Source organism: Nannobrachium achirus (assembly GCF_963921795.1).
Source record: "Nannobrachium achirus genome assembly, chromosome: 16".
Taxonomy (NCBI): Eukaryota; Metazoa; Chordata; class Actinopteri; order Myctophiformes; family Myctophidae; genus Nannobrachium; species Nannobrachium achirus.
In genome coordinates, this window is record NC_137823.1 from 8,618,961 (window position 1) to 8,643,404 (window position 24,444).

Below are 24,444 nucleotides of genomic sequence, written 5' to 3' on the forward strand. Positions count from 1 at the left end.
ACACATACAATTCACACGCCCTAAGGGAGAGAAGCGACCGCTAGGTCCAACTGAAACAACATAGCTTGAAAATACAGCCAAATATCTAAATTTGATCGATTTAGAGATTGTGTCTGACAACCTGGGTTACTTTAGTAACCTTTACATTATTATTAGTCTCTGAATGTCTGACAGCCAGCCAGAAAATAGACCATCTACAAAAACTAAAAAATAATACCTGTGAATTCAATTCTCCATGAGGTGAGTAATCAATAGAAGGACAAAAAAAATAACCCTAACTTACTCTGGAGAGGAGGGGAATGACTTCAATTATCAGCAAACCCATATAAGGACAATTTACAAATGACATTAGGGATCTCTATATATGGACATAAATGGGACAAGGACTGGCACATACAGAAAACTCTATATATGAGCATGAACGGGACAAGGGCTGACACGTACAGATATCTGCATATACGGGTTTATCAGCATGCCCATGCTTATACTGCTTATACTTAGATGTCCATATATGGGCATAAAAGGGACAAGGACCGACAGATACGGTATCTCCATAAATAGGCATGACAGGGACAAGCGCTGAAAGGTACAGAGATCTCCATATAAGGGCATATAAGCATGCCCATTCTTGTACTGATGACATCTAGGAATTCCATATAACCTGGCCACGACATGCACTGTTCGTTGGCTTAACGGAAGTTCTTGAATTTGGCGTAAGTTTTGCGTTTGAGGGAAGTTACGTCTCGAGGTCCAGGTCTGTTTACATCCCCCAGTTAAACAGACACTGTAGATTGCAGCTCTTAACTCACTCTTAATAATAGGTGTAACTTTGTTGGAATCCATGTTTTGTTTGGATATTGTTTATTGCGATATCTGTGTAATTCCCACCTTTCTAACTCTCTGACTTATGTCGCACCCAGGTTTTTTTTTCGCAGATGAGTAAGCCTGGCTACGCGAGGTTAGGATTTAGGAGTGCTAGTAAATAAAATATACTTATGGAGGGTATGCGCATGCATAAAGTGAATGGCAAATTGAGTGTCAAAGTGAGTTTGATGTTGTTTAATGCAATCAGATAAGACTTTTAATTTTGGATGTATGGGGCTGTCAAGGCCAGAAAGTATTTTTTTTACCATTCAGTAGGCGTCCCCGCATAACTTCTGGGTATGTTGATGATGTCACGCGTATAGCCTCTATTTATTAGCTAAAAACAACCTGTCCAGGACAAGTATTGTGTGCATGCGTGATGTCATGTGATGTCATGTTTATGCAGTGTCATACCACAGCCTGGTCACTCTATAAAAGCTGCTTACATAGAACACTAGTGTTGAGTGAGAGACAGACAGAGACATGTTTCACTACACAGTGGCCAAGATCAAAGGACCAAAGGGATTTGTTGCTGCCGTAGCGATTGGACATAAAGTTTATGCCTTCATTAACTCCTACTGGAACAGCTGTGATCATATTGATGTGCATGTCTTCAACACAGTGTCTTTAGTCTGGAGGAAGTGGCTGCCAGACACACCTGGAAGGGGAGAGTACCACCTTGAGGTTCCGTCCAAGCGCTCCGGCCACACAGCTGTGCTGGTAGGAGATATCGTCTACATCTGGGGAGGGTGTACTCACCCAGTTTACGGCAACGTGCTTTATGCATTTGATGTCGACGCCCACACATGGTTCGAACCCAGGGTTTCTGGGTCTGTTCCAGAGGGGAGGTACGGCCACTCAGCCTGTGCCTTGGGGAAGGTCATGTTTATCCATGGAGGAAGGAACCAGCTGGCTGGATATACTAATGACACGTACAAGTTGGACACCACCATAATGGTCTGGGATTTAATTATCACCAGAGACACTACAGCACCTGCTTCAGCATGGCACTCTGCCACCATCATTGGGAGAAAGATGTTTGTATTTGGGGGCTGTGGGGAACAGGGGGGGAGGTACCGCCTCTACAACTCCATCAGAGTGTTTGACACAGAGACCAACTGCTGGATGAACCCTAACCCTTCTGTAAAGCTCCTTCCAGAAAGACGCAGGAATCATTCAGCCTTTACCTACAATGGAGAGCTGTACATATTTGGAGGTGTGAACTCTAAGTCTCTCAAAGATCTGTGGAAATTCTGTCCAGAGACCTTCTCTTGGAAGAAGGTGAAGCCCAAGGGGAACGGCCCGTTATGGATGATTGGTGGCTGCTGTTCCATGATGGGAGATCATGTCATCCTCTTTGGAGGATACAGGGATGGCCTTTTTATCTTAGACTTGAGTCCTAGTCTGAAGACTTTATGTAAGCTGGCAGTTATTCAGTATGGTCTGGAGCAGTCTGAACTCCCACGGGACATCAGACGGGAACTGGCAGCCATGATAAATAAGAAAGACCAACAACTTTAGGATAGGGCTTTACCATTTTGCCGAAAAATACAATCCCTGATTTTTCTCTGAATTATAATTTTTTTGCTAAAAGGAACACACTATTTCATACATTTCATACAGATTTAATAGTCGGGTGGGATTTAAAAAAGATGTGATTGTTAGAGGCATTTGGGAGTAAAAGTGGGGTACCAGGCCATTTTACATAATTCAAGGGTGCCGAATCTGAAAAACCTGGTACCCAAGCTAAATTACCACCTAATTTGCATATCCAAGTGGCTGCCACATTATACATTTTATAGTATTCATTCAAGGGATATTTCTAATTCAAACTTTTGGTAATTTTATCGTATAATCAGGCTTTTGGGAACACCCAGGACAGTTTTTGAGTTGCTTGGTTCAGTTTAGATTTAGATATTTCATATTCATTTTATCAGCCACGCCCCCTTCCTATACAAACCCATTGTAACGTTAAACTCCATTTTAACCATGATAGATTTAATGAAAAAACCTGTCCTTTTTTCTGGTGACTCCTGACGCCCTCCTAATACCTGAGCAGGTTGTTTTCTCGATAACTCTTTTCATTTATTTGTAATAATAATTTTATTGTGTTTATTTATTTTTTTCCCCAAAATTATTGAAAATAAACAAAAAAAGTAATCGAAAAAATGCTACCTGTTCGTGTATTAGAAGAGCATCAGGAGTCACCAGAAAAAAGGATATGTGTTTTCATTTAATCTATCATGGTTATTTAAAATTAAGTCCCTTTCAATAACTCTGTAACAAGGCAAACCAAACTGACACATAAATTGTCCATTTCTATGTTATGAAGGTCAGACAATGTGATTAAGGCATTTTTAATGTAATTAGGGTTAAGTCTACTCCAAAAAATGCAAATTAGGGGGCAACAGAAAACGGTTTAGTACTCAAAGGGGTCCACACACTTCCCCTCATTTTTTCTGTTCTTTTCTACTTATAAGTATATTTGGCATCCCTAGCACATCTAAAATACAGAAGTATATGCTCACATAATAAGTAGGCTGTCCATTTGACCCCTGGCCCCTGGTGACCCAAAATACATGGAATGGCAGTGGCAGTCCATAAATACTGTAGTGTCATGGCGATTTCTGCCTTGTTTAACTCACCCCTAGAATGAGTTACAGACACAAAACTGGTATTGACACCTGGGTCCAGTGCCCTTGAACTATTTAAAGTGTGAACCAAGACGGTGAGTGGTTCCTGGGCCGAGTTCTAGGAGACAAAAATTTGATTCGAGTAAATTTTCCCCCATTGATTCCGGATGGTGACCCGTTTCGAAACGGGTCACCATCCGTAATCAATGGGGGGAAATTTTTTGTTATCACATTTTTGTCTTAGGAATGTGACAAAAACCAAAAAATATTATTGAACTCTACTCTCCATGACATGGGTAATCAATAGAAAAAAGTCATTTTGGGGGTGAAAAAAAAAAAACTATCACTTATCCTACCTTGAAATAAATATACAGGGGTTAAGGTTCTCCGTCCTGGGGACGGATTTCCGTCCTGAGGAGTCCCTAGGGGCCATTTATGAGATCAAGGCAGATTTGCTAAAAAATAAAACAAAACATGGGAGTGGGGGGGGGGTGTAGCCATGGCCGTGATGTTAATAACATGACCGAAATCGTCAAAATGCAGCATAATACTTGCTAGTCAAGTCAAAATAAATTTCCGTCTTAGGATTTATTTTTTATTTTTTGCTTTTTGCTTTAGCCCCTGTAAATATCGCGAATAAAATCGCAATCGCAATATTAGTCAGAAAAATCGCAATTAGATTTTTTCCCAAAATCGTGCAGCCCTAGCGGTAAGAGAAAACTCCACACACTCTTGCTCATTTCTGAATAGAAATTCCATATATTCACTGTCTCGTATCCTACCCTAGGAAACCTCATGGCTGTGAGCCGTCCTGGCAAAAAGGAGGAGAAGGAAATGGACTGGACTGGAGAGCTTTGGAGCTGAGGCTCAGCCCCCCCTTAGTTGAGAAATACAGCGAAGACAGACTGTATTGGAAACGGTTGAGCTAAGACACGCATCCCCCTTATTTTGAGTACGATACTCACCCCTTACTTTAACAACAGAACGCCCGAGAGCTCCCTAGCCCCTGGGCTCCTTATTCCCCTTTATTATTTAAGTTTAGCGTGAGAGGGAGCTGCTCAGGCTTATTCACCTGGAAGTGAGAGGAAGAAAGACTTTAGTTTATGCCTCAGCGGAAAGAACGAGACTAACTCAGTTTGCCTTAAACCTGATCTTTTTGTTTGCCGGCAGCACCGGCCCTTTTGACTCTGTAACCAAAAAAGCTGTAATAAAGGTGCCTGATGGCTTGCATCTAGAACTGTGTTGTGTATTGGTTTGGTCCAGTTAATCCTGTGTTCAGCACAATATATAATGGCACAATGCGACATAGCTCTGTTTTTAACAGTTTTTTTTATTATATTTTGACACATGCTTTGGCAATGTAAACGTATGTTTTTCATGCCAATAAAGCTCCTTTGTATTGAATTGCTTATTGCAAATCGCTCTGGATTAAGAACGTCTGCTAAATGCCTAAATTGAAAACCGTTGTGTGCGCGCGTGTGCGTGCATGTGTGTGCGTGTGTGCGTACCGCGTGGCCGTTGAGCAGGCGGATCACGGGCGTCAGCAGGGTCTGGATGACGGGGGTCCCATGGAGGAAGTGGGCGTCGGCACACTGGCTGTGTTCACACAGGGTCCGCAACACGCCCAGGACCAGAGAGGAGGGGGAGAGGGGGTCTGCACACACACACACACACACACACACACACACACACACACACACACACACACACACACACACACACACACACACACATAGACACACAGGGGGTCTACATAAGGAGTCCAGTTCTCCAGATTTAACATGAAACAAACCCGGAACTAAAGGTTCCTACGATCGGCCGATAGTGTCGCTGTTTCCCCCCCGGCTGGTACCAAAAGGAAAATGTTCTCCATTGGACCCCATTCATTTCCCCCCAACTTTACATTAGATTTTCTTACCTTAATAAACATTGTCACAAATACTTTGTGGTTCCTATCCTGTCGCTAGCGTTTCAATCACCATGATATGTGTTTTGTTAAAATATGGTCCCATTTATTTTATAATTGATGTTAAAGCAGGGTATGCGCATATAGACCGCTAAATAGGTGCATCCCGCCCTCCTTCTACTTCGCCTGTTTTATTTTCGGCAAGCTCCCATGTATCCCTGTGGTTGCGCGTGACCGTTGGCAGCCAATCGTAATTCCTTGGGTACCAATACAATGACGGCGACACCCATACGAGGGCAAAAAAAAAAAAATTCCCTCCAATAGAAACAACGTCATCACTTCCCATCGTCCATATTTTCTACGTTCTATGATCTACACAAATAATTTTTTACCTGATATTATGATAACTAGAAGCTCGGCCGCCCGGGTCGGAGCCTGGCATGCTTAAGTTGGAAAAGATGTAAATAGGGAATGAATGCCCCACCTTTAATGCAAACACATTATACCTGTTGTCATAGGACCCGTTTTGACCATCTGTGTGCATTTATGCCCATATATGGAGATATCTGTGTCTGTGTGCGTCCATTTTATGCCCATATATGGACATCTCTGCATCTGTCTGTGTCCCTTTATGCTCATTATCCTAAATGAGTTTGCTATAAACAATGTTGTTGTCAGTAATGCCCTTGTCATTATCCACAATGACAACTTTTACAACCTCTGGAGTTGGCCATGAGCGAACACAGGTTGAGGCAAGTAGATGCCAACTCGTTCATTCTCTTGGTCCTGACCCTTATTGATGGTAACAGAGAAAGCTAAACGGATAGGGAACTGTCGTCTAATGAAGGTGAAGGGAAGCTCACCTCTGTCATAGTGAGGTATTCTTGGTAGGAAGATTGTTTCACTCCTCTTTGTGCCTACTACAATCTCACACTCAATGACTCTGTTCATCATTTGCATTACCACCATTCTGGTGCCATTCTTGAGAGTGGCTGCTTGCAGGTTTCTAAGCAGCATGAGGTCGTCCAGGTCCAAATATGGGGCTTGTGAGGTCAGACTTAATGAGATGTTTCGGGTATCTCCATATATGGATTTCAACATTCAATATGTAACCATGGTAACCTGTCAACTGTCCCACCCTTTAATGCAAACTCCATTGTACCTGTTGTCATAGGATCCGTTTGACCATCTGTTTGCCTGTGTCCATTTATGCCCATATATGGAGATATCTGTATCTGTCAGTCTGCATCCATTTTATGCCCATATGGAGATCTCTGCAGACACAGTGCCGGGTCCGGAAAACACTGATGTCAGACGGAGATTACGAAACTTTTGCAGCGGTTCCGTAAAACCGTGTATCGGGTCGGGTCGAGGCCGGGCACTACAATCCCTGCTGCGGTCTGAGCTATCTGTGTGCGAAATGTGGAGTCTGTAGCACCAACCATGTTCTGTGAGGGCTCTTTCATGCGATTCGGGCCCAAATTCCGAACCTTTCGCGTAGGTTCCGGAAAACCGCATATCGGGTCGGGTCGAGGCCTCGCTAAGAATGTAGGCAAAGATCTGAGCTATCTGTGACCGAAATTCGGAGGCTGTAGAACCAACCATGTGCTGTCAGGACTCTTTCGTGGGATTGGCCCAATTCGGCCTCGGCTTCAATTAGTAGTCAGGATTAACATATTAATTAGTATATTAATTAACATTATATGAATGATGTTTACCTGAGTCAGGGTGGTGGAACATTATGTTAATTAAAATACTAATTAACATATTAATTAACATTATATTAATGATGTTTACCTGAGTCAGGGTGTTGGAACATTATGTTAATGAGGATCACCAGCAGGTCTGTCAGACTGACTGGATCTGAAACATAAAATTAAATGCTTTAAACTGTATATTGCAACGGTAATCATTGCTATAGAGAGATTAATCACAGATTTAAACTCTATTTTGTAATAGTAATCATTGCTATAGAGAGATTAATGATTTAAACTTTATATTGTAGCAGTAATCATTGCTATAGAGAGATTAATCAATGATTTAAACTCTATATTGTAACAGTAATCATTGCTATAGAGAGATTAATCAATGATTTAAACTCCATATTGTAACAGTAATCAGTGCTATATAGCAGGGCTGCCCAAAAGGTACATTGTAATCTAGCAGTAGATCACAAATCTAGCCGTAGGCTGTGATCTACTGCACCATATGACACCATATGACATTCCCCCAACAATAAGTAGTTACAATATAAAGAAAAATATAAAGAAAAATCACAAATAATCCTTTTATGCTTGAAGCGAGCCCACAATTGTTTCAAAGGAACAATATTTTCTAGTTCACCTCTACACAAGGTAACTAGTTTAACTAGTAACTTGTGTACCTATACACATGCTGACTGGTTTAGGTATTGACTAGTTTAACTAGTATAGTGTACCTCTACACATGGTAACTAGGTTAACTAGTATAGTGTACCTCTACACATGGTAACTAGTTTAACTAGTATAGTGTACCTCTACACATGGTAACTAGTTTAACTAGTATAGTGTACCTCTACACATGGTAACTAGTTTAACTAGTATAGTGTACCTCTACACATGGTAACTAGTTTAACTAGTATAGTGTACCTCTACACATGGTAACTAGTTTAACTAGTATAGTGTACCTCTACACATGGTAACTAGTTTAACTAGTATAGTGTACCTCTACACATGGTAACTAGTTTAACTAGTATAGTGTACCTCTACACATGGTAACTAGTTTAAAGTATAGTGTACCTCTACACATGGTAACTAGTTTAACTAGTATAGTGTACCTCTACACATGGTAACTAGTTTAACTAGTATAGTGTACCTCTACACATGCTGACGGTAACGGGGAACAGTTTCCTGCCGTCGGCGTAAACCATGAGTTTTCCCAGAATGCACAGGGAGTGGACGAAGTAGGCGTAGTCGATCTCTGGACCGCTGTAGACCCTGCGCTGCACCGAGGCTGGATAGAGAGCACGCACGCACGCACGCACGCACGCACGCACGGACACGCACACACGCACACACGCACACACACACACAGTTACTTAGGGAAAGGAAATCAGTTACCATACCTTTTATATTAAAAAAAAGGATAAAACATGTCTGTCTGCCCCCCCCGCCCCCCCCCCCTCTCTCTCAAAACATGATCAAAACCATCGTAAGAGAGAAGTTATCAGAATATGGACACTAGGGTTCAAGTGGTTATTATAAAAACAATTGAAAAAAGGTTTCTATCACACAAAGATTTGGAGGACCCCCTGTAGTAACTCTGAGGACCCCCTAGGGGTCCCGGACCCCCTGTTGAAGACACCTGGCATAGAGATTGTATTGACATAAATTATAATCATGCTACATATATCATAAGTATATTATATATAGAATATATGTGTACTTACATATATTATAAGTCTCAGTTGTGCACGTTGCATCTCGTGCACATGACTCGTTGTAATGAATGCATTGCTGCACGGCTGCTGCGACCTGAGACAGAGAGGTTGTTAGCTTGTAGATCAGTGATCTGAGACAGAGAGGTTGTTAGCTTGTAGATCAGTGATCTGGGACAGAGAGGTTGTTAGCTTGTAGATCAGTGATCAGAGACAGAGAGGTTGTTAGCTTGTAGATCAGTGATCAGAGACAGAGAGGTTGTTAGCTTGTAGATCAGTGATCTGAGACAGAGAGGTTGTTAGCTTGTAGATCAGTGATCTGAGAAAAGAAAGGTTGTTAGCTTGTAGATCAGTGATCTGAGACAGAGAGGTGGTTAGCTTGTAGATCAGTGATCTGAGACAGAGAGGTTGTTAGCTTGTAGATCAGTGATTTTAGGGAGGACACACATCTTCATACTGTGGAGTAATTTTACACACCAGTGAGTATTAATGAGTATTTTTACTCATGTGTTAATGAGTATTTTTACTCACCAGAGAGTATTAATGAGTATTTTTTTACTCCTGTGTTAATGAGTATTTTTACTCACCAGAGACTTGTACTTTCTCTGCAGGAGTTTCAGCACTACAGTCCTGCTGTAGTAGCCATGCTGAGAGAGAGAGAGAGAGAGAGAGAGAGAGAGAGAGAGAGAGATATTACATTCCTTAAATTAAAAGTGTCCATTTAGATATCTGACTTTGTGTATTTTCTACGCTGATCATTGTTATAGTTGTATATAGGGGTGGGCGATATGGAAAAATACAATATCACGATACACGATTTTATCACAATTCTTTTTTCACTTTGGTTTTATGGTTAATTTTCAAGTTACTTGACAAAAACTAGACTCTCTGGGTTCCTTTTGGGAGTAACTCTGACAGTATACAAATGAAACCAAATGGACCCTTATGGGTCCATTTGGTTTCATTTGTATACTGTCAGAGTTAAGTGGAGTGACATTTTAAAGTGTGAGAACTACTGATCTAGACCAAAATGCAGGTTCAAATTGAATTCTGCAAATGAATCTCTGTATTAACGATTAAACAAGATTTTTTATAATGCTCAATCAATTGTATCACGACATAACAATATCTCTGAAAAGGCATATCGTGGAGACATTGTATCGTCTCAACCAGGGTATCTGCACATTTCCCAAGTACAAATTCAATACTTTTTAAGGCTTTTTAATACCTCTAAAATGACAAATTCAATACCATTACCGCGGCAAAGGAATCGACAAATGTAAGGCCAAATTCATGAATCAGAGACAAAGCAGAGTGTCAGTAAAACGCTACCACATATACAGTAGGAATAATCAAATGCACATGCAAACCTGGCCAACCAATATTCGTATTCCGGTCTTCATTGTAACTTTGTCTTTAACCTTTTAAATCCAAAAGGAAAATATCTCTCCCAATTAATTTTAGTACAATCCCAGTACTCACAGCAATACTGCCCAGGACCAATACCTGTCCAATTTGGCCCAATTCATGACCCATGAATAAAAAACAATATAACATCAAATGGTGAAAGGAGCCTTACAAATGCATGGTAGGACACCTCTGGGGCTTTATGAAATCACCTGGGTCCAGAATTTAAACTGTAGGGCCTATAGTCCCTCATCCATCCATGTCGTCAGAAAGTAACCCACATAAAATATCTCCAGATGAGACCCCTCCATTGATTCCAATCACATATTCATTTGTTTTTTTTTGTTAACCTTCATAGCCTTTATATGGATAATATAATTCACATTTGTAGCTATAAAATAATTGCAATGTAAATAATAACATAACATGCTTTATGAGGGTGTAGAAAATGCCATTATATTTATATTACGAGAGCCTACTCACTTCAAATGTGGACAAACAATGCACACTGATCAGGTTTTTTATGTTGGCATATACATTTCTTGAGAATAATTACAAACGTTTTGAAACCCATTTGCCCCAATACAGTAACTTGTGTTGCATGCCTTGTGCACGCACGCACACACACACACACACACACACACACACACACACACACACACACACACACACACACACACACACACACACACACACACACACACACACACACACACACACACACACACACACACACACACACACACACACACACAGCCCCGCCTCCCTTCTCGTTCACACACAGAGACAACCGTCTGTCCGTCTCACACACAGAGAGAAATAGTTTATCTTCCTCCCAGTCTCCGTGGTAAAGGCATGCAGCTGGTTTGTTTCTCAACTTACTTCTAATAAAGTAGGCTGCTTTCTGACAAGCGGCACAGCAATGACAAAGCGCTGGAACGTCGGCGATCCGCGATGCCCCCGCATCGCTCTGTTGTGTCAACCAACACGCTACATGCTATTAGATTAGCATCTATCTAAGGACTTCTGAAGCTCAGAGGGGACGCGTTTTAGTGAAAGATAGCGACAGTCAGGCAAGTCCCGTAAAAGACGCGCTGTGGTTTGCCAGAGGCACTTTGAGTGACGCTTTCCCCCCCAAACATTATTTACTATTCTGTCCCCCAGTAGATGTAACTCGGACGGCGCTGAGTCGGCTCATGCAACAGCAGGGAGCGTTTGTTTCGGTCCACTCGACCGGCCGTTTTGGTCACATCAAAGCAATCATTACATTACTTTGATTGGATTACGTCGGACGGCTCAGAACGAGGAAGAAAAAACTACGGAGTGAAATAAACGCAACAAGTCTGTTTGCGACACGTTTATTCATTCTGCCCCAGATAAAATTCAATACCCCCACTCACACTATTCCATACTTTTTAAGACATTTTAAGGCCTTGAATTTGCAAAACTAAATTCAATACTTTTCAATGCTTTTCAAGATCCGCGGACACCCTGGTCTCAACGATAATTATCACCACCATAAAAGCATCTTTCTTTTCTTTTTCCTTAATGCATTGCCGAAAGATCGGATCGGGAAGGATCGGGATCGAATCGGGAGCAAAAATATGTGATCGAGATCAGGAGCAAAAAAACGTGATCGGGGCATCCCGATGAGAGTTTCTTCTTTTGGAACAAACACAAAGTCTTGTAAAACAAAATAAATAGTTTCCTAGTATTTTTGGAAAAATTACATCATACATTATTTGTCCACACTGAAAATAGACAAAATATATGTTTATTGGTATGACCATGAGGGGCCGCATAGACATGCCGAAGGGGCCGCAGGCTGAATAGCGCTGCCCTATATACCAGTGTTTCTCAACTACTGTGCCTGGGGACCTTTGGTGTGCCCCTGAGAAGGGTCAAGTGTGCTCCTTGAAACTGCTTGAAAGCCAGTATTGCTATTTATCATTTTAAAAAATGATTTAAACTAGTGAAAACAGCTGATCTACAGGCCTTGTGTGCTTGTAGATCGGCTGTTTTCACTACTGTTGTGCGACAGCCTTGTATGATGAAGCAGGGCTTTACTTTGCAAAGAAACGTACACATTTGAAACTTGGAGATACAAGGTTTCTTCCCGACAGTGACGATATTTACATCCCTGTATTATGTTGGTGTGCACATGGATTCTTGGGACATGAAGTGTGCCCAAGCAGAAAAAAAGGTTGAGAAACACTGCTATATACTAGCTGCACGCTTGACACATTGTTCAGTGTACACGTGACCTGAAGAAGGCCAGAGAGGCCCAAACGTTGTGGTTTTATACCGCTTGGTTAATAAAACTAGCCCTTACCCGTTCAAAGATATGAGCTCCAAAATGATGTGCAGTGTGTGGGTTATGGGATGTGCACTGTGCATACAGTATATGAGGGATGGAAAGTAACTTTAACTGGTGCTTGCATGATAATATGTAGGAGCATCAATGTAAGAAATACCCGTTTCGTTTAATGGCTACCCCCCCCAGCCCGCCCGCCCGCCCACCCGCCCACCCGCCTGCGCACACACCCGCCTGCCTGCACACACACACACACACACACACACACACACACACACAGAGAGAGCTGGTTAAACATGTTGCCTCATGCTAGATGCAGAATAGATAGTAGATACACCATAAAAATGCTAATATACAGTATATGATTTGTGAAAGTGACAAACGGGCTTCACAGTTATGTTAGGTGTGTTCATATGCTAATGGTGATGCGATTTCAGATCAATTGCTCCAGCCACTGAGGAGAAACGCTGTTTCAGACAGACAGACAGACAGACACTCACTCACTCACTCACTCAGACATTCGCAAAATTATAGTATAGATGATTTGGGGAGCATTTAAGACAGTGTGCGGATCTATCATTTCCTTCAGGTTTCCATCTTTGATCCCCAGCACCCGTCGCAATAATGTGGATGTGCAGAACGCCTTACCATCCACGTCTTAAACCAGCTGGCTTTGATGTCCAGCAAGGTGAGGAGATGGACGGGCTGCAGACGCCTCTCTGGACCCCCTGTGGAGGATGCACCCTGGTGTGAGGACATCTCTGGACCCCCTGAGGATGCACCCTGCTGGGGCTTGGAGGACCTCTCTGAACCCCCTGTGGAGGATGCACCTTGCTGGGGCTGGGAGGACCTCTCTGGACCCCCTGTGGAGGATGCACCCTGGTGTGAGGACCTCTCTGGACCCCCTGTGGAGGATGCACCCTGATGTGAGGACATCTCTGGACCCCCTGAGGATGCACCCTGCTGGGGCTTGGAGGACCTCTCTGTCCCCCCTGTGGAGGATGCACCTTGCTGGGGCTGGGAGGACCTCTCTGGACCCCCTGTGGAGGATGCACCCTGCTGGGAGGACCTCTCTGGACCCCCTGAGGAGGATGCACCCTGCTCAGGCTGGGAGGACAGCAGTGCCAGGGTGCTTTCTATGATCTCCTCCATGTACCTGGACAGACAACACACAGGTGTTAACATGGAGCGCCACGGCCCCGCTAAGATGTCTGGCTACCATGGTAACCGATAGCCCCCGCTTTGCGGAAGCCGCCTGTGAGCGAAAAACAAAATTTCCCATGACTCCTAGTGAGAATAGCATTCCGCGGATATCCGATTCTCATTGCTTTGTGTACAAACTCGCTGCAGGTGGGCATCAAGAAGTAGTGAAAATAGCCGATCTACAAGCTCACAAGCGCACTTTTTTTTGCTTGCTATTTGTTGACGGACTATAAACCGCAGTTTGTTTGTTTTTTCCATGTTTTGAACCTTGCGGCCTATACAAAGATGCGGTAGATTTTTATAGCTAACGGCCACCAGGTGGCAGGGGCGCTCTAGCAGGAAGCAGGGACTTTGTAGCGTGCAATGGTGTGAATCGCATCTCCCACAGCTCCTGCAGAGATAACTCCTAAATGCAAAAATAAGCACACTACATGCTCACAAATTGAACCAACGCGGTAATATTCTTACATAAACAAGCTTAACTTCGATTTCTGGCCGTTCAGAATGTCAAAAGATGCTAAAGACATGAAACGGCGGACGAAACCACCTCCGCAGATATCGTGGCCTACATCGGCGGCCGAAGCCTCGCTTGGTAGTGACTCCGCTTGCCCGTCATCGCCGCCCCCGGCCGACGATGCGCTACCGCCCGCGCCATCCCGCGGCGGCTTAAAAATGGAAATAGCAGGAAGCAGGAAGGACACCTGCGGCTTATAGTCAATTGTGGCCTGTATACTATATACACATTAGTTTTTCGTTCTACATTTAGCAGGTGCGGCATATATTCAGGTGCGGCTTATAGTCCAGCAATTACGGTATGTCCATGAATTGAGTACCAAGGACCTCCTTTTAGTCAGGGTGTTTAACTGTACTACATGTTTGTATTGTATTGACTATACTAGTACTGTTCTCCATTTTTGTCTAATAAAATATTCAATCAATCAAAAACTCACGTATTTCTCCTCAAGGACACATCACTACAGCTCACTGCTCACTTACTTCTCGGGGTGTCGGATCCAGAAGGTGGTGACGTCTTTCTGGAACTCATTCATCAGGCGGAGCTGGAGAGAGAGAGAGAGAGAGAGAGAGAGAGAGAGAGAGAGAGAGAGAGAGAGAGAGAGAGAGAGTATGCCTGGTTGTCATGGTGACCCCGCTGTTAGCCACACCCACATTGTTGGGTGAATGTTTTTTTTTGTATTTTTTTGGTAAAGGGGAGGGGATGATTATATGTCATTTAATCAGTGTTTTTCAGTTGGGGCTTTCAGCTTTCAGGAAGAAACCAAAAATACACAGGGAAGGCAAATCTGTCACAGTATAACCCCACCCGGTGGTCTATTAGAGTAATGTTAACTCCATAGACAGTTTGTATGTAACAATGTTCTGCCCTACATGCGCTTTCGTGGTTTTCCTAATTATCTGACTGCACTGATATTGTTTATGTCCTTTGTACAAGGCATTCTTGTACTTCTGCTTATGTGGACATAAATAAACATTTCAAATGTGTGTGTGTGTGTGTGTGTGTGTGTGCGTGTGTGCGTGCGTGCGTGCGTGCGTGCGTGCGTGCGTGCGTGCATGCATGCATGCGTGTGTGTGTACGTGCGTGCACCTGTTTGAGCAGACAGCAGATGGTGTGTGTGTTGACGTCCAGAGCAGCTGACCCCGTTGGAAAGGTCAACTTGTTGGACAGGAAGTTACACTGGACACTTTGGGCTGAGAAGATACACACAGGAAGTTACACACTGTCAACATTGTGTAGATCTCTAGTTTAGGACCAGCTTACCTAGACTGGTGTAGATCTCTAGTTTAGGACTATCTTACCTAGACTGGTGTAGATATCTCTAGTTTAGGACTACCTTACCTAGACTGGTGTACATCTCTAGTTTAGGACCAGCTTACCTAGACTGGTGTACATCTCTAGTTTAGGACCAGCTTACCTAGACTGGTGTAGATCTCTCTGGTGACATTCAGAGGAGACGAGGAGAAGGTTTTGGAGAAGAACCGAAGAACTTTATCCTGGGGGACAGGAAGCAGGAAGTAGGGGGACAGGAAGCAGAAAGTGAGACACAGGCATTTGCATCTGCACAGAACGCGACAATGGAATCCGTAGGTTACGGGGGTGAATAAATTAGAAGCCGCGGCTTGTGATTGGCTGAACCGGAGGTCGGGAGCGCTCCGCTGTTCACTTGGACCGCGCGAAGGTGCCGAAAGTCGGGGGGACAAAGATTTACTATTCTGTCCCACAGTGTATGTAACTCGGACGGCGCTGAGTCGGCTCATGTGACCTTCACAACACTTGACATGGTGACTAGCTCACTACTGTCTCACGTGGCTCAAGGTGGCCTGAAACGAGCAGGGTTATGATGTCAGAGGGTAGGGGCTATGATGTCAGAGTGGGAGGGGATATGATAAAAGGGGCGTGGCCAGTACTCACAGAGAGGGCGGGGTCAGGGTCGCTCAGAGCAGCGGTGAGGTTCTTACTGAGCGCGCTCCAACTCTCACTGCTCAGCACGTCAGAGGGCGGGGCCTGACACAACGCCTGGAGAGCTTCCCACCGCACCTGGAACCATAGATATATAAACCAGTAAGACTCCCTAATCGGGAGATAAGTGACCGTAGGTGGCTTATCTCCACAAATAGGGCAAAAATGTGTTTTTCCAAAATCTTCCTGATCCATGTTGATGACATGAGTGTAGACATGCTGTGTAGTGATATTCGTGATTAATAATGACAAGTAACACGCCGCAAGGGCGAGAAGCGACCGTCAACTTCCCCCAACACACACACACACACACACACACACACACAGGCTTGAGGGGACATTACATAGACTTCCATTCATTTTCTGTGGTCTTACCCTAACCTCTATCCCTAAACCTAACCCCTAACCCTAACCCTAACCCTAACCCTAAACCTAACCCCTAAACCTTGTGGGGACCTACTATTGGATCCCCACAATGTCTATTTCTCCAATTCTACTATCGTTGTGGGGACATGTGGTCCCCACAAAGTAATAAAAACAAGCACACACACACACACACACACGCACACGCGCACACACACACACGCGCGCGTTCGGTGTCTGTGAAAGGCACAGCCCATCAGTGACACAGCACAGACCCATGTGAGTGGGTGTTACTCCAAATGTGTTGTTGCTTACAACTTTTTTGACATTGGCGCGCACATCGAACACGCACGCGTGCGGTAAGTTTAATGGATTTAATATCGGTATCCAAAGTGATAAGACTAAGAGTGTCTGCTAAATGCCTAAATTGTAAACTATAAATTGTAAAATGTTGCCTTTATGCTGTTGAAATGAGCTTTACAAAGAACATGGCCTTGCCCTGCCCAATAAGAACATCTTGCAGTCCAACAAAGTTCTGATGGACACTGCTGAAGTTCTGAATGACATCTCATTAAGTTCTGATGACATTATTAACTCACTTGCTGCCATTTAACAATACCTTCGTACTCCAATCATGCCATGAGTCTCCATAGACTTCCATGTAATCAGTAGTGCACGGATAATGCACACCCATGCCTAGATCATGCACCACGTGTGTCCACATTGCTCACAGCTTTCAAACAAAAAAATCAGAATGGAAATCCGTTCAGGCATTCATGAGTTAACAGCCACTATGTTTTCCTATAATGTAAACAAAAATGGCTGCCATGCTTGAAAGATGGGGTTGCTATGGGGGTTAAACATGCGATTTCGCGATCGCTATCATGCCTACTATCGTTTTTGGGGTCAAACATTTTTTTTTTCAAAATTCTCGGGTTCCTCGGGCATGGCAGGGAGGTACATCGCGAAATTCTCGGGTTCCTCGTTTTTGGCAGCAAATGAGTTAAAGGACAACTTTGTTTTTTTACAATAAGTGTTCATAGTTTAGATTGTAATTAGAGAAAAGAAAAATAGAGAAATGTTTCATTTACTTCGTTCTATTGTTTTTTATTTATTTTTTTAACGTGGGGGCATGCATACGCAAGTGGCTAAATATGTCTTTTTAGACACAATAAGCCTGCAATTTCTTTTTTGCTATTTACAGTAACCCCAGAAGTCACATCTGCCCATGAAAGATTGTGGTGCATCTTGGGAATGGGCTTATTCTGTGTAAAAAGACATATTTAGCCACTTGTATGCATGCCCCCAGCCACTGAAATCATAATAATTAAAATATCTAAAACGATAGGAAGCAGTAAACATTTTAACTCTCATCTTTTATATTCTTTAATTACTATCTAAAATGTGAACCCTTGTTGTAAACAATCCAAGTTGTCATTTAAGTTCTGATGGTCCCTGCTGAAGTTCTGAAGGACATTTCATTGAGTATGTTTTGGGTCTATAAATGAACAGATTATCAGATTATAGGTTGTGTCTATAATTAAACAGAAATGCTTATTTCTACCTCTTTAGGCCGACTGGGGTCCAGGTTTTCAGCCAGAACTTGTAGCTGTTCTTGTTTGATGAACGCATAGCTCTGAAAAGGAAAGGAAAAATAAATGAAATTGTTACATCACATAGAAAACAGAATGGCACACAGCCATAAGTGTGAGAGACAAAAAAAATACAAATAAAGTTTAGTCAGTTCTCACATCTATACAAATCACATCCATCCATCCATCCATAGATCCATCCATCCATCCATCTTCCACTATTTATTTTGAGATTTTCATGAGCTGTATGCCATACAAATAAAAAAAAGGTTTTTTTTATTGTCACTGCACAATAAATCTAGAATATAGTAATGTTTAAAATGTTTAATGATATTAAAGAAAAGAGAAGGATCTGGGTGTATGGGTAGCCTGATTTCAGACTCTGCGCTGAGCTTGAGTCTGAAATTGTCCCATTGACAAGAGATTTCAAAGGGGAGGGGATTTGAAATGTGAAATTCACAGAGAGATCTGGTGGGACTGGGAGGGGTTGTGTTTGACTTGTGTGTACACAAAAACATTCCCCCCCCCCCCCCCTATGACAGACATCAAACAGGTCGTTGTCTTTGATGCTAACGAGGTGTGCACAACCCCCCTTTGAAGTTCAAAGGGAGCAATTAAGAGCTTTGGCTGAGCTCCCCCCTCCACTGTTTCTGTTGATTTTCAAAAGTTAGACCTACCCCCTCCTCCGTCTTGCATTGATTTCATTGGCTGGTACGCCAAGATACCATATCAAGTTAAGCCAGGCCTGTCAACTCTCCTGGATTTCCCAGGAGTCTCCTGGATTTTGACCCCATCTCCTGGCATGCTCCTGGATTGGCAAATCTCCTGGATTTCTCCTGGATTTTGTATCAAACTCCCAAAATTCACCAGAACACAGGAAATTACATCTACTATGTTAATTTTCTTCTGGGGGAGGACCCCCAGACCCCCCGCTTTAGGGGTGGGGGCAATGCATGCAAGAAAGATCATACAGATATTCACTTAAGTAATGACTTAAAGATGAGAAGTCATTATTAAAGATGTCCTTTGCTTCAGTCATCAAATCTGTACACCTAAATTTGGCAGTTTAGGCTGAAATTGTACCCATGCTAGTAAAGCAAGCCTGATAAAAGTATCAAACATGCACAAAATTCACCACAACACAGGAGATTAAATCTACTATGTTAAAAAAATTCTGGGGGAGGACCCCCAGACCCCCCGCTTTAGGGGTGGGGGCAATTCATGCAAGATCATACAGATATTCACTTAAGTAATGACTTACAGATGAGACATCATTATTAAAGATGTCTTACTTTGCTGCAGTCATCAAATCTGTACACCTACATTTGGCATTTTAGGCTGAAATTGTACACATGCTAGTAAAGTAATCCTGATAAATGTATCAAACATGCACACAATTCAACAGAACACAGGAAAATATATCTATTAATACGTTTTAGGGAGAGCACCCCCCAGACCCTGGTTGGGGAGTTCCGCGCACCCCCAAAAAAATAAATCTCCTGGATTCTGACAGTCCAATGTTGACAACCCTGAGTTAAGCGTCATATGACAACACCAGACAAGAGAACCAGTCCGCTCAGAGAGTGGGCGGGTCTATGGGCTGGAGCCAGGCAAGTGTATGGGTAGTGAATGGGTAGTGTAGTATATCTATGGTATAGAGGAGTGGTGCATGGGTAGTGCAGTCTATGAGGAATGGGAGGATCCCAACCCTAGCGGTGCAGTGCACTATGGGTAGTGTAGTCTATGAGGACCTGGTTGAAGGAGGAGTCGCTGTCGGAACAGTTGTCCATCATGGTGGTGGCTCCGCCGCCTCCTCTGTGCTGCGTCCTTAGCCCCGCCCCCTCTTCGTACTGATTGGTGAGAGACTCGATCACCTGATGCATGGAGGCCTTCAATGAGCCAATCATCTGGTGGTACCTGCACACACACACACACACACCTTCATTAAGCCAATCATCTGGTCGTACCTGCACACACACACACGCGCGCGCACAAGCATGCACGCATGCACACACGCTTGCATGCACGCACGCTTGCACGCACGCACGCTTGCATGCACGCACACACACACACTTAGAAACAAGCTCCAAAAAAACTGCGATTCACAACTACTAATATTTACAAGCGACTTTACAGAAAAACAAGCCCAAAGTCGCTTACAATAGGCAGACCTGGCAACACTGGCGTAAAGGGTGGTTTATACTCCAACTAGGGCTGTCACGATTATGAAATTTTACATGACGATTAATTGTCACTCAAATAATTGCGATTAACGATTTAATTGTGTTTTTGGCGTTGACCATCACATTTCTGTTTAGCTTGTACGCTTTGAAGTTGCACCTGGCAATTATGACACATAACCTAAATATACAAAGAAATGAAGGACATATTTGACAACTTTAAACTTTAAAAGGAACAACGATAGTGGAAATAGACGATCTACAAGCTCAAAACGCACCACATCACAACGCGTTGTGAGCTTGTAGATCTGCTATTCCCACTATTTTTGGAAATGTTTGAAAATGTAAAAAAAAATCAAAATGTAAACGATTATGACGATAATGACAAAATAATTGCAATTATGTCAAATAATGGCGATTAGACGATTATGTAATAATTGTGACAGCCCTAGTAAAGTGTGGTTCTGGTGTAAAGGGTGGTTCATACTCACTGTGGCGATGCTCTGGTTGTCCTGGTGATGGCGCTGATGAGCGTGTCGTGGGCGGAGCTTACGGCGTGTCCGTCATCTCCTCTGACGACGCACTTCTCCGTCTCCGCCTCCACCACGGCAGCCAATGAGCTCTCTACGTACCGCCGCACGTACTTGACGAACTCGTAGCTAGGAGAAACCAGAGAGTACGTTGAACACAAACGTACATAAAGGGGCCCCACCATGAATTTCACATTTTTAATTTGTTCTTGTTTTTTGGTCTTCCCAGTGTCTCTTCCAGCCCCCCCAAAAAAAAACACTCTAAGCCTTGCCTTTCATTTCAGTGATTTTCTGAATGGGCGGGTCTGAACCATAGACTGTAGAAAAATATGGACGAAGCGAAGCCATTGGTTTCTATGCAGCGCAAATGGCCCTTTCTACCCCTTGGAATGGGTGTCGCCATCATAGAATTGTAAAAGCATCAGAGATGCTATTGGCTGCCAACGGTCACGTGCAACACAGGGATGCATGGGAGAATGTGGTCGAAGCCTCCCGAAATACAGCACACGAAGAAGAACACAGCCGACTGGTATCAGTTTAGTTGGCCACGCCCCCCCCGCAAATTTATCATTTATTTTAAAATACATTGGACCACATTTCGACAAAACGAATATGATGGTGATTGAAAGGCATTTTTTAACTAGCGATAGGAACCATACAGTATTCATGAAAATGTTAATTAAGGTTAGAAAACAAAAGGGGAAAATGAATGGGATCCAATAGTGGGAAATTCTTTTTGCGATCGGCCGGGGGGGAAAACAGCGCTACTAGCGGCCAATCATAGGAAGTTTTAGTTCCGTATTGGAGTCATTTTAAATCGGCAGAACTATGCCCCTGGTCTGAACGGTACTCTTTTGAAATCGAGCCCTTGTTTATGTCACAAGCCCTTCTTCTTTTTAAATCGAGCCCTTGTTTATGTCACAAGCCCTTCTTTATGTCACAAAGGGGCTCATTTCCTATTGGGCCCCCTCGAGAAGGGAGCGGTACTTTTTGGGAGGCTATATTCTATTGACACTATTGATATGGCAATAAATATAATTATAATTCCCCTTCTGTTGACCTTAGGCACACACACACACACCCTGACCTGTTACTACCTGCTGTGAGACTGTCTTACAGCTGCCCTGTGATATAACCTTTGATCTCCAGTACTCTTTGAGGTTACTCTCCCCCTCTCTTCCCCTCCCTCCCTCTCTCCCTCCCCTCCCTCTCACACACACACACACACACACACACACACACACACACACACACACACACACACACACACACACACACACACACACACACACACACACACACACACACACACACACAGCTGTCCTGTAACTCTCCTCTGTCCCCCTTTCCCCCTCTGCCTCTCTGTGTCTCAAATATATATATTCTGTCTATCTTACAGTATGTATTTTCATATAGTTTAACATCATGTACCATGTTGTAATGTATTGATGTATTTGATGATTGACAATTAATCAATATACTGTATGTATATACCGTCTGACAATTGCCAGCTAATGTAGGCTTGATCTGTTTGTATGATCCCTCCCACTATTGTATCTGTCCTCCTGGAGGTAGGAGTTCACCTATGCAATATATACGGTGTGTTAGCTGACATTCTGGGCCTTCATTCTCTGCTCACAGCCACGTGCTGTTGGTAGACAAATGGGCCCGGACACAGCTATGCTTCTCTCATTGGCAGACTTTGTCAATGAGACAGAGTATCCATTTGACTGTGTTCGTGAACAATAAAATACACCAGAAAGCCAGACCCAGTTGTCCTTATTTGAAACAACTCTAAACACCGTTTGCCTCCGAGATGTACTATATGTACATCCCAGAAAACCGCACTATCACTATATATATATATAAATATATATATATATATATATATGAGGTGGAACCATGAGGTAAAGTGGTACTAAAATTCCCTTGGATTGGATTGACTCCATGTGGTTCTCATCGTGGTACGATGCCAATCTTCTCTGTATCGTTCCAATTTTAGCCCAAAGACAGCCAAGTATACAGCGCCCCGTTGACTCTACATGGTTCTCATCGCGGTACCACGTGTTTCTCATCGTGGTACCATGCTAATCTTCTCTGTATCGTTCCAATTTTAGCCCAAAGACAGCAAAGTATACAGTGCCCCGTTGACTCTACATGGTTCTCATCACGGTACCATGTTAATCTTCTCTGTATTGTTCAAATTTCAGCCCAAAGACAGCACCATGTTGCCAACAAAGGGCAATTTGGTATTGCATCTGAAATGGCTTGGAATTAGAGACAGACATGAAATTGAAACATCCGAGTGGTTGTTTAGGCTAAAACCTGTATAAAACCGTATTATGGACCAATATTTATATAAAATATATATTTAAAGGAGTAGTTCACCCCCAAAATGACACTTTTTCTATTGATTACTCATGCCATGGAGACTAAAATTAAGTTAAATAATATTGTGTTGTATTTGTTGCATTCCTAAGACAACAATAAAATAAAGATTATAGTAAATTTACCTGCGTTGATTCTGGATGGGGACCCAAATGCATTACTCCCATTCCGGGTCCCCATCTGGAATCAATGGGGGTAAATTTATCATAATATGTTTTGTCTTAGGAATGTGACACAGACATACACAGAAATATTATTGAACTCAAGTCTCCCACTTTCCCAGTTTTTACAACTTATATTTACATACGTGGTAGTGTGGTAGTTTTTAGGGGTAGTTTTTATGTACATTTATATTTACATATTTGTGGAATTTACATTGACATACTTGTGGTAGTTTTTGTCGGTTTCTTCCAGGTGCAGCAGCATGTCTTCTGCTGACTGGACAGAGGGGGCGCCAGTGATGCGGTCCTGAACGCTCTGCAGCAGCTGTCTGAGGAGACCCGCAAGCTCCGCCTCCTCCTCCGCTGACAGCTGAGACATGATTGACAGTGCCCCTGGAGGATGGGAGAAGGAAAAGATAAACATCTCATGATCACTGAAATCGTTTGTCAGGGGGAGCGCCTGCTGACCTACTGGTCCAGGTGCATACCACTTAGGCATTGCCTGGCGGTGTCGCCGGTTCGATTCCCGATCCGGGCGACCTTTGACGCGTGTCGCTCCCCATCTCTCCCCCCAGTTCCTGTCAGTCTACTGTCCTGTCAATAAAGGCATAAAAGTCCCCCCCCCCCCCAAAAAAAAATGTTTGTCAGGCCACAAAGTCCTATGCTATGAGTGACTTATAGTAATCAAGGCAAACACATAGATGCCTTAATGTTCCACGTCACACTGATAAGAACCAGTCTGCAGCACGCCGGTCGGCACCAAATGAACCCCACCGCTCATAGGATGCAATGGATAAGTGGTCACTGCACTCACGTTTAAAAAATGCATTCCATCAAACTTTCAGATGCTGTTTTTTTTCTCCCAGTGTGGCGGGAGAATGTTGAGGAAATTTACTGTGATTTCTCACTCTTGAAATATGTAATCGTTGGTTTCTGTTGATTATGAACAACAATAGCGATTCAAAACAGTTGCGACATCATGGTGGAGTTTTGAAGTGTTCGTGTGAAATCA

The 24,444-nt window shown here is 43.2% G+C and overlaps 1 protein-coding gene across 1 annotated transcript in view; it reads right to left on the reverse strand.

Moving 5' to 3' along the window:
- The window catches only part of tbc1d32 (TBC1 domain family, member 32), an 81,813-nt gene that overhangs the window by 56,017 nt on the left and 1,352 nt on the right, over positions 1-24,444 (reverse strand). Inside the window, exons 2-15 of the mRNA XM_080744668.1 lie at positions 23,657-23,825; positions 20,845-21,012; positions 19,925-20,090; positions 18,146-18,217; positions 16,171-16,296; positions 15,674-15,752; positions 15,346-15,449; positions 14,739-14,800; positions 13,188-13,695; positions 9,406-9,465; positions 8,831-8,915; positions 8,257-8,394; positions 7,201-7,266; positions 5,006-5,151 (exon numbers count right to left, since the gene is read on the reverse strand). Coding sequence (XP_080600794.1) covers positions 5,006-5,151; positions 7,201-7,266; positions 8,257-8,394; positions 8,831-8,915; positions 9,406-9,465; positions 13,188-13,695; positions 14,739-14,800; positions 15,346-15,449; positions 15,674-15,752; positions 16,171-16,296; positions 18,146-18,217; positions 19,925-20,090; positions 20,845-21,012; positions 23,657-23,811 — 1,935 coding nt within the window. The 5' untranslated portion in view covers positions 23,812-23,825. The remainder of the gene's footprint in view (positions 1-5,005; positions 5,152-7,200; positions 7,267-8,256; positions 8,395-8,830; positions 8,916-9,405; positions 9,466-13,187; positions 13,696-14,738; positions 14,801-15,345; positions 15,450-15,673; positions 15,753-16,170; positions 16,297-18,145; positions 18,218-19,924; positions 20,091-20,844; positions 21,013-23,656; positions 23,826-24,444) is intronic.